The 11537-nt window shown below is 44.4% G+C and overlaps 1 protein-coding gene across 1 annotated transcript; it reads right to left on the bottom strand.

Moving 5' to 3' along the window:
* Positions 1–202: 202 nt before the first annotated feature.
* On the bottom strand, positions 203–10139 carry NPTX2 (neuronal pentraxin 2). The gene is made up of 5 exons (XM_066561043.1): positions 9654–10139; positions 8058–8274; positions 4674–4918; positions 3043–3222; positions 203–1850 (listed from the first exon to the last, which is right to left on the bottom strand). Exons 1-5 carry the CDS (start codon positions 10104–10106, stop codon positions 1623–1625), a joined length of 1323 nt encoding a protein of 440 aa, XP_066417140.1. The 5' UTR covers positions 10107–10139; the 3' UTR covers positions 203–1622.
* Positions 10140–11537: the final 1398 nt, after the last annotated feature.

Below are 11537 nucleotides of genomic sequence, written 5' to 3'. Positions count from 1 at the left end.
GAGGGTGTGGGTGTTTATTTTAAAGCCAATCATGACAGGAACACTTGAGGCATTTAAGAAATAAATTTGACACATTTAGGGAATAAAGAAAACTTCTTACAAGACTGTCCTTCTACCAGTATAGAGAGACAGTGGGTGAACTCACAGAAGCTATGAAAGAGAATATTCAGTGTCTTGTGTGGCTATAAAAGAATTAAGAGACTCATTTTACAGTGCATTTTAATTAAAAGTTCATTATAAGAATTTTCTTTTAAGAACAGCATACTACATATTCATGGAAATATGTAACTTTACCCTACAAATGGGACTGTCACCATATTATTCTTACAATTCAAACATATGAAAAATAAAATATGATATTTAGCTTTATAAATTTCCCCTCCCCCCCTTTAAATCCTTTTTCTTTTAAATAACAAAAGTATTAACTCTTTCCCAGTACAGTGCATTTGCTATCTGCGAGCCACAAACCAAGAATTCACATCAACGCCAAGGAAACAGCAACATTGTTTGCAAAATATTGAGAGAAAATGATAGAAAAATAGAGTAGTCAGCCCAGTGCTTACAGAAGAGACAGTCAACAAGAATTGAAAAAGCAGCACATTTTCATATTACATAGGACCATTATAATAACATATAAACCAGTGCAGAAGACTTTTATGCTGGAAAAATAGATACCAACTCTCAGCAAGCAGAAACTGAACTTTGGCACTTGCTCATAAAAAGGCCTTTCAAAGCAAAACAAAATGGAAATTCACTTAATCACAGCTTGTATATTTAAAAAAATAAAGACATTGACTGAAGCAAGAGAAACAATAGAGAAAAGTGTACAAGCCAGGTCACTAGGAATTCAGGACATTCAGCCTACAGAAAATACAAGTACAATCTTTGATCCACCCACCTATGCTGGGATCCTGGCTAGCAAAGGACAGGCTTTGGGACAGAACCTCACCTGAAGCACCTCTGCCCCAATGGAGCTGTGCTGATTCAACAGCCCTTTCTCCAAATTGAACTGGTACAATGTGTCTCCAATACGTCACCGCTTGATCATAAAATAAGGATTTTTAATCTGCAAATTAAGAAGCAAAAGCCTTGCACTCAGACAGTGGCTGTTCTGCTCTACCCATAGCTGCACCATAACCACTGCAGTGTAAGGATTAAGTGATTTTTATTTTAAAAAAGGGCTAAAAAAAGAATGGCTTTATTTTGAGGAGGAGACAATAGACTGGAAGGAAGGGTTCACATTTAGTCTGTTACTCCTGGTGCTGTCAGCACTGCACATTCTCAGGACCATGAGAGTGAAGTGTGCACACTGTTCTCCCTCCCTGCAGAAGAGCTGATGGTCTAAGCTCAGGCCCAACCAAAAGGGTTCTGCAGGCCAAAGCACATTTTTGGATCAGGCCATAAGAAAGCAAGGGCTGCTCTGGTCAAGAAGTGCTCCTTTCATAGCCAGGCTCAATGCCCCAAACTAGCAGCTATCTTTGCATTGAGGCAGTTTACTCAGGTTTTTTTTTTATTCTATCAAGAAGTTAAGACTGGGGAAGGGCAAGGAGAAAAATAAGTGCTTTAGATTGCACAGAAGATTGTCCTACTAAAGGGGGCACTTGGATGGGAAGTGATCACAGCTACAAGTCAAGCAGACGCTCCTCACACGTCTCCACAGGCCATTTAGTAGCACCTCCAAACACATCCACGTTGTTATCTACCCAGGGGATGATGTTGCCAGGCATGTTGATGGAGCAGTTGGCAATATTCATGATGTCTTCAGCTCTTAAGACCCTGTCCCATATATTGAACTGGCTCATCTCCCCAACAAAGGCTTGAGTTGCATCAAATCTTCCTCCTACTGTGTCCTTTAGGCACATGAGAGTTAGGATTAGATGAAGAAAACACCAAAATAACCTTTTCAAACTTGAAGTCCCTCCTCACCCAGCCCCACTGCTAGAGAGGGGTGCAGAGTTTGGTCACAGAGGTGAACAAATTCGAGTTTTCACAAGGGCTACATTGAACAAGGCATTCAGTGACAAGCTCCAACCTGAATTGTGGCACAGCAGCTGAGGGCAAACAGTGGTGACTGCAAACCACCACAAAAAGGCTGCACAGAACCAACCTTGCCCTCGAGCAGCAGAGCAGGAAGGCAGCTTTAAACTTTGAGGCTCATTTGAGAGCCACTGTGCAAGCTTAGCACAGGAGAACCCCAGCAAGAGCTGCAGGGATGGGTAAGGTTGCCCTGAAAGCTTTATGGCCATGGATTAAACCATAACTGCAGCCCTTGCCCAATTGTCTGCAGGCACTGGGAGATGTGATCTTTGGATCCAAATACCCAGGCTTTGTCTGGCTCTAAATGAGTGATTCAAACTGCCACTGCATAAGCCTAGAAGTGTTTTCTTGCTCTACTCACTACCCAAGGACAGAAATCACTCATTTTTGAGTGAATCCAGTCATTCCACTGACTTGGAACTGATAGCACAGGACAGAAGCCAGCACAGTGCAGGCAGAGATAAAGCAAAGCTGCAGACACTCAGCAGTGAGCTCTGCAGAGTGCATTAGGATACTGAACTTGCCATTCTGTCACTTCTGCCATGGATAAGTATCTACTAAAATCAATATACACACACAACTAATTTTTCATTGCTCCAACTGTGAACCTGGGAATCCTGAAGAAAGGCTATTTCCTGCTACTTGTTACAATATTTGCTTTTTTTAGTAAATGTATGATGTAAGTAGGGAAATAATGTGAAGCCAGGAGCCACACAATTCATGACTTATGAGATGTTAACTAGAAAGACAAGCTTCAAAATCCTCTGGGTTTTTTTTCAATATTCTAAAATTACTTATTCTTAACCCCAACATGAATATTCTGAATATTTAATAAGTGAAACAAATATACCAATGTGTGATTTCATTATTTGTTGCCTTGTTCCAGTCTTCCTGATGCTGTGTATACAACAGGACCAAGTGTTTAACAGAGAAATTCTCACAGCTTTTGTTTGTTTGGGAAGTTTTGATTTTGTTTAACCCTGGAACACCCTGTCATTCACTCACCTGTTCCTGACCCAGGATCAAGACACCTCCAGGTTTAATTGGATGCCAAGGAGCAAGATTCTCCCCAGTGCCAAGCTTCTCTCCATCCTGAAAAGCTTCCCACATTCCATCTCTGGTTGTCCATGTTATGCAGATATGATGCCATTTTCCATCACTGATGAAGAGAGGGAGTTGAGCAACCTACAAACACCAGAAAAATGCATGTAGCAACCCAAATTTAGCAGTTCAAGCCAAACAAGTAAAGAGGAACAGTATTTACTGTGTCCTCAAAAGCAAAAACTTTATAGAGGCAAGAGTTAGTCCACATCCTGCTTTGTAGGACTCCACAGAATCATAAAATTATTTAGGTTGGAACATCCCTCCAAGATCACCCAGCACTGCCAAGGCCACATCTACACCTGCAGGGATGGTGACTCCACCTCTGCCCTGTGCAGCCTGTTCCAGTGCTTTGCCACCCTCTCAGGGAAAAAAATTCTCCTCATATCCAATTAGAACTTCCCCTGGCACAACCTGGGGCCATTTCCTCTTTTTCTGTTGCCTGTTACTTGGGAGAAGAGACCAACCCCATCCTGCACATTCATCTGTGGCATTTGTTGTTAAATCTCAGTGCTTAGTGAGATTCCATCCAGTGCTCATGTTAAGTTCCTCTCAAAATCTGGGGTTTGCCAGCACCATCTGCAGCAACAACTTTAACAAATGGATCTGTCTGCTACCAGGAAAACTTGTGGGAACTGTTCCCTAGGCCTCACAAGAAGGAGGAATTCTGCTCCTTTAGGAGTCTGATCTGAAAACCTTCTCAGGTCAACATCAAGACACAAGTGCAGTGGGCTATGGAGCAGCTGTGATGTGGAAGAAATAAAAGCCTCACAGAATATTGATATTACAGACATAAGGAGACTCAAGTTTGCTTCTCTTCCACAAACCATTAAAAATAATTGGTTATTGATCTGGGAGGATGATAGGACTGTTAAAAGTCCATAATCAGCCACAAGATGAACCACCTGAGTTGTGTAGCAAACACCTGATCCCTCAGAGAGCAGTGAGCTACCAGGAAACCTAACTGAAGGTGGGGAGAAAGGATACTGGTTTAATGACAAGTTTCAATGTTTTCTTCAAGCTTGTCAGAAACCATCAATGGTATGAAGCAGCTGTATCTGAAGTCTGAAAAATTGTATTTAAACTGATGTTCAGTCACTGAGCATAACAAAACCAGACCATTATGTGGAGAGCCTTTTGCTTTCTGTCTTCTGCAAAACTCATTTAACATTTGTAACTTCTACAATTAGAAAGATAGAGATACTGCAACTGGCTTAGAACTCACAGGTCTTACAATGCTGTGGCTTCAAATTTTGCTTGTGTTTCATAAAAAAACAAAAAAACCCAAGAAGCCAAGACCTGCTTGTAACTTCAGACAACATAAGCGTGTGCATATGTAATGTCAAGTTGCTTGGTCTCAACACACAAATATCTGAACAATTTCATTTCTGTTTCAAGTGCTTTTATGGACTTGCAATCAGCAAGTGGACAGCAGAGAAGCAGACAGCAGCACCTCAAAGGCTTCTCTCAGAGGGAGGGAAGGGGTCAGGCCCTGTTCTGGTTACACTGAGAACAAAGAGCTCATCAAATCTCACCTTATCATTAATTAGCAGTTCAATTGGATTATTCCCCCATTCTATGAGGACAATTTCATTGGCTTGCCCAGGAACAGCATATGAGAATGGAGTGCCAATGCCAGGAGAAGCACTTGACCTCAGCCACAAGCACACAGTGAAAGCATAGAGCTCTGGCAGGGTCTTCTTGATCTTCCCATACAGGTAATTGGTGCGGAGAGGCAGGGAGACCTTGAACTCATCAGGTGACTTAAATGCACTGTTACCTAGAATCACATGGAGCAGAAAAACCTTAACAGTGAGCAAAACAAGGCATTGATAATTCAGGCTAAGACACAATTGGTATTGAGAATTTCTGGCTTTTATTACTTTAGAGATACAGGAAAAAAAAGTATATTGAAGTAGTGTTTACTGAATGTTGATTTTGCTGCACACAAAAATGCAAATAGGTTTTATCCACATTGTGATAATTATTTTGTTTATTTCTGCTCATTTAGAGCAAAAGAATAGATGGTAGACAATCTCCTTCATTGCCTAGTTCATGGCTGGAGGCCTCCCTATTTCAAACAATTCAAACTGGTTGAAGACATTTACTGTCAGTAAAATGGATTCTCTGCTATGCTCATTATTAAAGCATCACAGTGCTTCACAACCAGGATTTCTTCCCTGCTCCTGCTACACAAGCAGTATCTCTGTGTTAAGATCTCAGGCTAACACACATTAACACATTTTGAGCAGCAAATCTGAAATAAGACTACACTGACATAGTCCAGAAAGTAGCTACATTCAGCAGAACTGATTTCTGCCCCATCAACTGAACAGGACAAGATCTGAAAAGTTCAAAGTGATCTGAATTAAAAATGCAATATCAAGCTATGAACTATAGGAAGATTAGCCACTTGATTTACTATAAAAGCAGAAATTATTACTTAGGTTTTTCTAAAAAAGTGGTAAAACCCAGTGAGATATTTTAGACATGCTTACAAAATTGAGAACCCTAAAGACCAAAACTTTATGAAGTTGCAATACTCTATCATATAGTTGATTTAGATGCTCATAAGTAATTTTCTAGCAGTATTAAGAAATAAATCCCACATTGTGCCACAAATTGAACCCCACAGTTCTGTAGTAAGGTCACCCTCCACTTTTTAGCAGCCTGTTCTTCTGAGTCTCCCTCATTTCCTTTGCTCACATTCCTGAAACAAATTCAATCCTCTTGCCAAACTTCACACCCCAGTCCAAATGAAAAGCTGTTGTCACAAAAGATTGTCACAATTCTCATATGCATTTCTTAAATCATTGGCTTTCTCTCATTTCCCCTTCTCAAAAGCAACTGAAGTGTTTTGGCTGCATTTTTCACAGAATGAGGGGGTGGGAGAAGAAAAAGCTTCTCTTTGGCTTGAATCTGTCATGAGGAACCTTAGAGACCTGAAATGTTCTGAATGGTAAGCAAATAAACACCAGGGTCTTAGGGATAATACTGAACAGCCTCCATTAGGCTGCTACAACCAATCTCCCATGGGAAAAACAGAAACATCCCTCTTGAAAAGAGCAATCATTTTTGGGCTAGATGGGCAATAAATATTGTTAATCCCTTTCAGAGATAGGGAAAATAAGTTTAGATGTAGTAAATGAACTGTTTGTTCCTCCAGCAAAGCTGGGAGTCACACTGAAGTCCAGTCCACCACTATTTGCAGGATTATACCTCCTGCTTTTTCTGCTGCATCCTCTTCTGCTGTCAATGGAGACAACCACTGAAAAAATTAACAGAAAACTTTGGGGACCACAACAGGTGTAGAAATTTAAACTCTTCTGCCCCACTGGTAACTAAAACAGCTGTCCCAACTACAAATAAAATCCAAGGCTTACAGTGTTACCTCATAAAGTTGTTTTTTTCTATTTAGTCTCAGGACAATGAGGAGCTAATGACACTTTAGTTAGTTGTAGAGAAGAATTGCTAAACAATACTGCATTTTAAATAAAAGCACAACAGAAATACTATTTTCAAATGAGACCAGATCAATTATTGTCTGTATTTAAAATACAAAAAAAAAGTTCTTTCATCATTATTACCCTCACTTTGATTTGACAGAGGAACCAGAAGAGCTAAGCTGTACAGTAATAGCAAATTACACAAGTAAAAGCAAGGCTGTATCTTGGTTCTTGTCCCAAATTCTTCACTTCCCCAGAGACTTAAGACAGCCCTCACTCCCCACACAAAAAATAAAGGTGGGAACAGGTTATTTTTAGCCTAGCTGAATTACACATTCTTGTTCTCCCACCACTCTCTCCTTCTGATATGAGTCACATCTTTCAGAGACAAGGACTATCTATACTTGACTCATAAGACATTAACAGGCCACTAATTCTCCATAACTTTAGTTGCAGGCTGGGCTTTATCTTGGGTCTCAGGAAATACTAAAAGACAGAGCCAGTAGAAAATCATCTTCCTCCTTCTCTTCTCCCCTCCTTCACTCTTTTTAGAAGAATAGATACAGTATTACACACAAGTCCATTAGGCTGCATTTCTAAACTCATGAGATATGCATGTTTGCACCATTTGGAAGGCTTGTCCATTAAGCTGCTTTTAAGCAGAGAGTTATTCACCTTGGAAAATCACTTAAGGATTGGGCAGGGAGATCTACTGCAACTCCAGCCCTCTACAGTCCACTCTGTGCATGTATACAGCCAATGCAGAAAGAGTTCTGTGCTTACAGACATTTTTAATTCAAATAAACAGATTCCACTCAAGCAGAGAGGTCTCAGTAATAATTAAGGCAAGAATCAGAATGAATGACTAGGATTATGAGAGTATCCCCAGTGGGCCATGTGTAATCTACTGTAAACTCTGAAGGCTGTAAGCTTAGAATAGAGCATAATTCAAGTAGCTGCAGTTACCCAAAGTCATAACCAGTAACAAAAGGAAAGGGCACCATCAGTACTTCCAAAGCAGCAGGAAACAAAGCTGGTCTAAAATGCCATTCATTACATCAAAGGTAGTTGTGCTAATTAAATTTAGCCCATATGACTCCCAGTCCAAATAAAGGCAGCTCTACTCAGATGTATGCTTGACATTATGTAGCTATTTACACCCATGCCATACTTATTCCTACCTCCACTTGCCTCCTTACAGATCTTTCCATCCCACAAACACTAAGAGTTTCATCCTAGCCACCCACACACCCCAAATTAAGAGACAGGAAGCCAAAGCCAGGCAAGTGCCTGTCAAGCAAGAAGCCTGAGATAAAAGAAAAGGGAGAATCCAAGTATTTGCACTGTCACCTACTATTTAGTCCAGTACCTCAGTGTCTTTCCCTCAAGGCTCACATTTAGTCTACTGCTCTGGAAGGAAGGAGTGAACAAAATTAATCAGGATGGAGAAGCACTTTGATTCCAAGCAATTACCTTTCTCCAGTTCAGACACTCTTTCTAGCAATGCATTCAGGGCTGTCTCTGTCTTCTGCCGGTGGGCTGAGGTCTCGTTGTGCAGCAGAGATTTCTCATCCTCCAGCTCGGCCACCTTGCTGAGGAGCTGCCGCTCCAGGTCCCCGAGCCGGCGCTGCAGCATCTCCCGCAGGTCACCGGGCAGCGCTGCGTACGACACGTTGGCTCGGAGCTGGTGCTTCGGGGCAAAACAAGGCGGGGAAACATTGTCATTCCTGGCACAGAAACTGGGCAATGCAGGTATGCTCCCGGCTCAAAGCGGGGAAGTAAGATCATGGAGCTCTCCAGCAAGTATAGAAGAGGTATTGCTTTTTAGCATTTGTCATGGTCAGTGCTTGTATCAGCACTGTAGCTAAAAAGGTCCTGAAAGTAAAGGGCACTTTTGTTAGTGGCTTCTAGCACTTAATATGAAAGAGTTTTCATACATTTAAGTTCAATAAAATCAATGTAGGGAGCAGGTCTGATGTAATTCTTTTAGTACAGATACATGTGGCATATTGGTCAATTTTTGCTTTACTTACTGTTAGTGACATGGCCAATGTAAGTAAACAGAAAAACTATCACTTCATTTTAGATTAAAAATTAAGCTACTTTGAAAGCAGATTTGCCACAGTAAGACATTCCTTAAATCAATCTAAGTACTAACAAGTGAAAGTATTCTTATTCGAACTGAAAAAAGAGGCACCTCACACTCTCAAATAGCACTCGTATCTTTAACGATACTAAAGAAACAACATTTCCACCTACCATGTTATTCTAGAGGAGTTTCTCTTCTACAACGCTAAAAAGAATGCTTCAGAACGACAGCAATAGTGGTAAAAGGAGGGAATGAATACTATCAGCTCATTCAAAACTGCACTTGCAAAGCAGCACTCACAGAACAGCCCTTCGGAAGTTACTCGCCATCCTCACATCAGCACTGACTGGAGGACAGCAGGAGCACGCATGTGAGGCTTTCGGGGTGTGAAAAGCAAAACACCAGCACAAATCCTGTGAGAATCCTCTCTACGAGACACTTGCATGAGCAGCACTCAAACCATGGGCACTGTCCAAGGGCTCATGGAAATCACTTATCGGTGGGCTTGGACCAAATCCCCTTTCTGTTCAGGGGCGCACAGAGTCGGGTTCTTTTCATTCTGTGTCAGCCCTGAGTGCATCATCTTATCTGCACCATCTGCCCAACACAATCTCCTCATTACCACTGCTCTGTTCAGCACCATATGCCGTGGTCTTACTGCCCAAGACGTCAGCTTTGTACCTCAAACCACATGAAGTCACATCCCCAGAAAGGGAGATTTACACATTATTAATACAGAAACTAAGCTGGTGACAAGCCGGGAAACCATAATCTCCCCCCACGCAGTGGGAGCACACATTCAAGAGCAGCCCCTTAGGTATTTACTATTAAAGAGAGGAGATAAATAACCACGAGACCACGACAAGCCAAACCGAGCCTCTCGCCCGCGGGCTGGGCCAGTTTGGAGCCATCTCCACACGGATTTAGGGCACCACTCGTGCCCAAAGTGCCCGCTGGACGTGAAGCGGCTCCGGCCCTACCTCCAGGCTCTCCAGGCGGTCCTTCAGGGTCTGCATGGTGCGGCTCAGCTGCTCGATGACCAGCGCCGGGTCCCGCGGCAGGTCGCCCATCGTGTCCTTGCCCTTGCCCACCTCGTTCTTCCACGTCCCCGCGGCGGACTTGCCGTCGGCACCCTCGCAGCGGCTCAGCTTCCCGGTGAGCTCCCGGATGGCCTCCCGCTGGCTCCCGATGGTCTCCTTCTGCTGCAGGACGGTCTCCCGCAGCTGCAGCACCGTGGCTTTCAGCTCCTCCTCGGGGGGCAGCGCGCCGCCCTGCATGGGCACGGGGGGCAGCGGGCAGCCCGCGCCGGCGGCGTCCAGCGGCAGCGAGGTGCACACGAAGCGGCTGCCCGGCGGGCTCTCCTGCTCCGCGGCCGGCGACCCCCGCCCGCCCGCAGCTACGGCGAGCAGGAGCCCGGTGGCCACGAGCAGCATCCCGGCTGGCGAGCGGAGCGCCCGCTCGGCGGGGCGGCCGGGGCCGAGCCGCGGTGCCAGGAGCGGGTCCCGCCGCCCCGTCGGGTCCGTCCCGTCCCGCTCCCCTCACGCCGGTCCCACGCCCGCCGCCGGCCGCGGCTTTTATGGACAGCGAGGGCGCGGGGGGCGGGGCCCGACTCGCGCCGCGCGCGCTGGTTGGCTGCGAGCTGTGTGACGTCAGCCGGGCCGGGGCCGGGCGGGCGCGGGGTCGGGAGCGCTCCCGGAGCGGGACCCGCGGCGGGGCCGCTCCATCGCCCGTCCCCAGGCTGACGCTCCCGCCGTGTGTCTGTGACACCCCTTGGCCCTTGTCCCCGCAGCACGCTCCGCGATAATCCACGCTCGGCTCCGTCCACCTCTGTGCTCCCTGCCGAACCCGCTCCGCCTTGTCTGGTACTGAGCGGACCCAGCGTCTCGGGGTGATCCGAGCAGTGCGGAGCAAAGGGACTGTCCCTGTCCCTGTTCCTTCCCCCCGGCAGCCTGGGGCCGGCCTGGGGCGGCTCTTTGAGCTACAGAATAATGCCGTCAGAAAAACGGGAGCGGTTCAAGCTGTGCATCACTATTCACATTGATTATGGAGGGGAAAGAGACACGGACATCTTACTCATTAGAGAACCATAATTCTATTTTTGGACCATAAGACCATTGTGGTTTCAGCTATATTGTTTGTGGCATCCAATGTTTTTAATGCTTATCCTCTTATTCAGTTACTTTAAATGTATTATCTGTGAAGCTTTTATGTTTTCCAAGTGACATAAAAACACTGAACAGTTCTTACAAACTTCTTGTGGATATACAATAAAAACTCATACTCGACTAGAAAAACTGAGAAACAATTTCCTTATGCATCAGCAGAGGCTGCTCTTAGGACTCCCTAATCTTTGAGTAGAACTACAGATTTTTAGAAAGTTGGTATATGGAGATGAAACATTTTACCATAGGATAAGTAGCTCCTACTAGGAAATACATAACTTTTAAAATAAAAAATAATAGGAATAAAGAATATGTAATTGAAAATAATTTTAGCTTTTTTTTTTTTTTCAATCAGCACGAGAATTGCTTTGTAACATAATGAATTAACAAGTTTTCAGGAGTGTGTACCAACCACAGGGACAGTTAAATCTGGTGGTTTCATGGAGTCCAGTTTATTTGTTCAAGCCTTCTAGCAATGTCCTGTTCAGAGTCACACGAGTCAAAGGCACTGCTCAGCCACATGGCTGAGATGCAGCTCCCATTGCTCATTCAGGGGAGAGCACACCGGGGGCACGCAGAGTTCAAAATGCAACCAAAGCTCCGATTTCTGTCTGAGCTCCCTTTGTCTGGAAACCTGGTCTCAGGAGACTGTGCTGCTTCCTGGATGAATGAAATGTACCCACTCGAGTGCAGAGGCTCTGA

Source organism: Molothrus aeneus, chromosome 16 (assembly GCF_037042795.1).
Source record: "Molothrus aeneus isolate 106 chromosome 16, BPBGC_Maene_1.0, whole genome shotgun sequence".
NCBI lineage: Eukaryota > Metazoa > Chordata > Aves > Passeriformes > Icteridae > Molothrus > Molothrus aeneus.
This window is presented reverse-complemented; position numbering and strand designations above follow the sequence as displayed.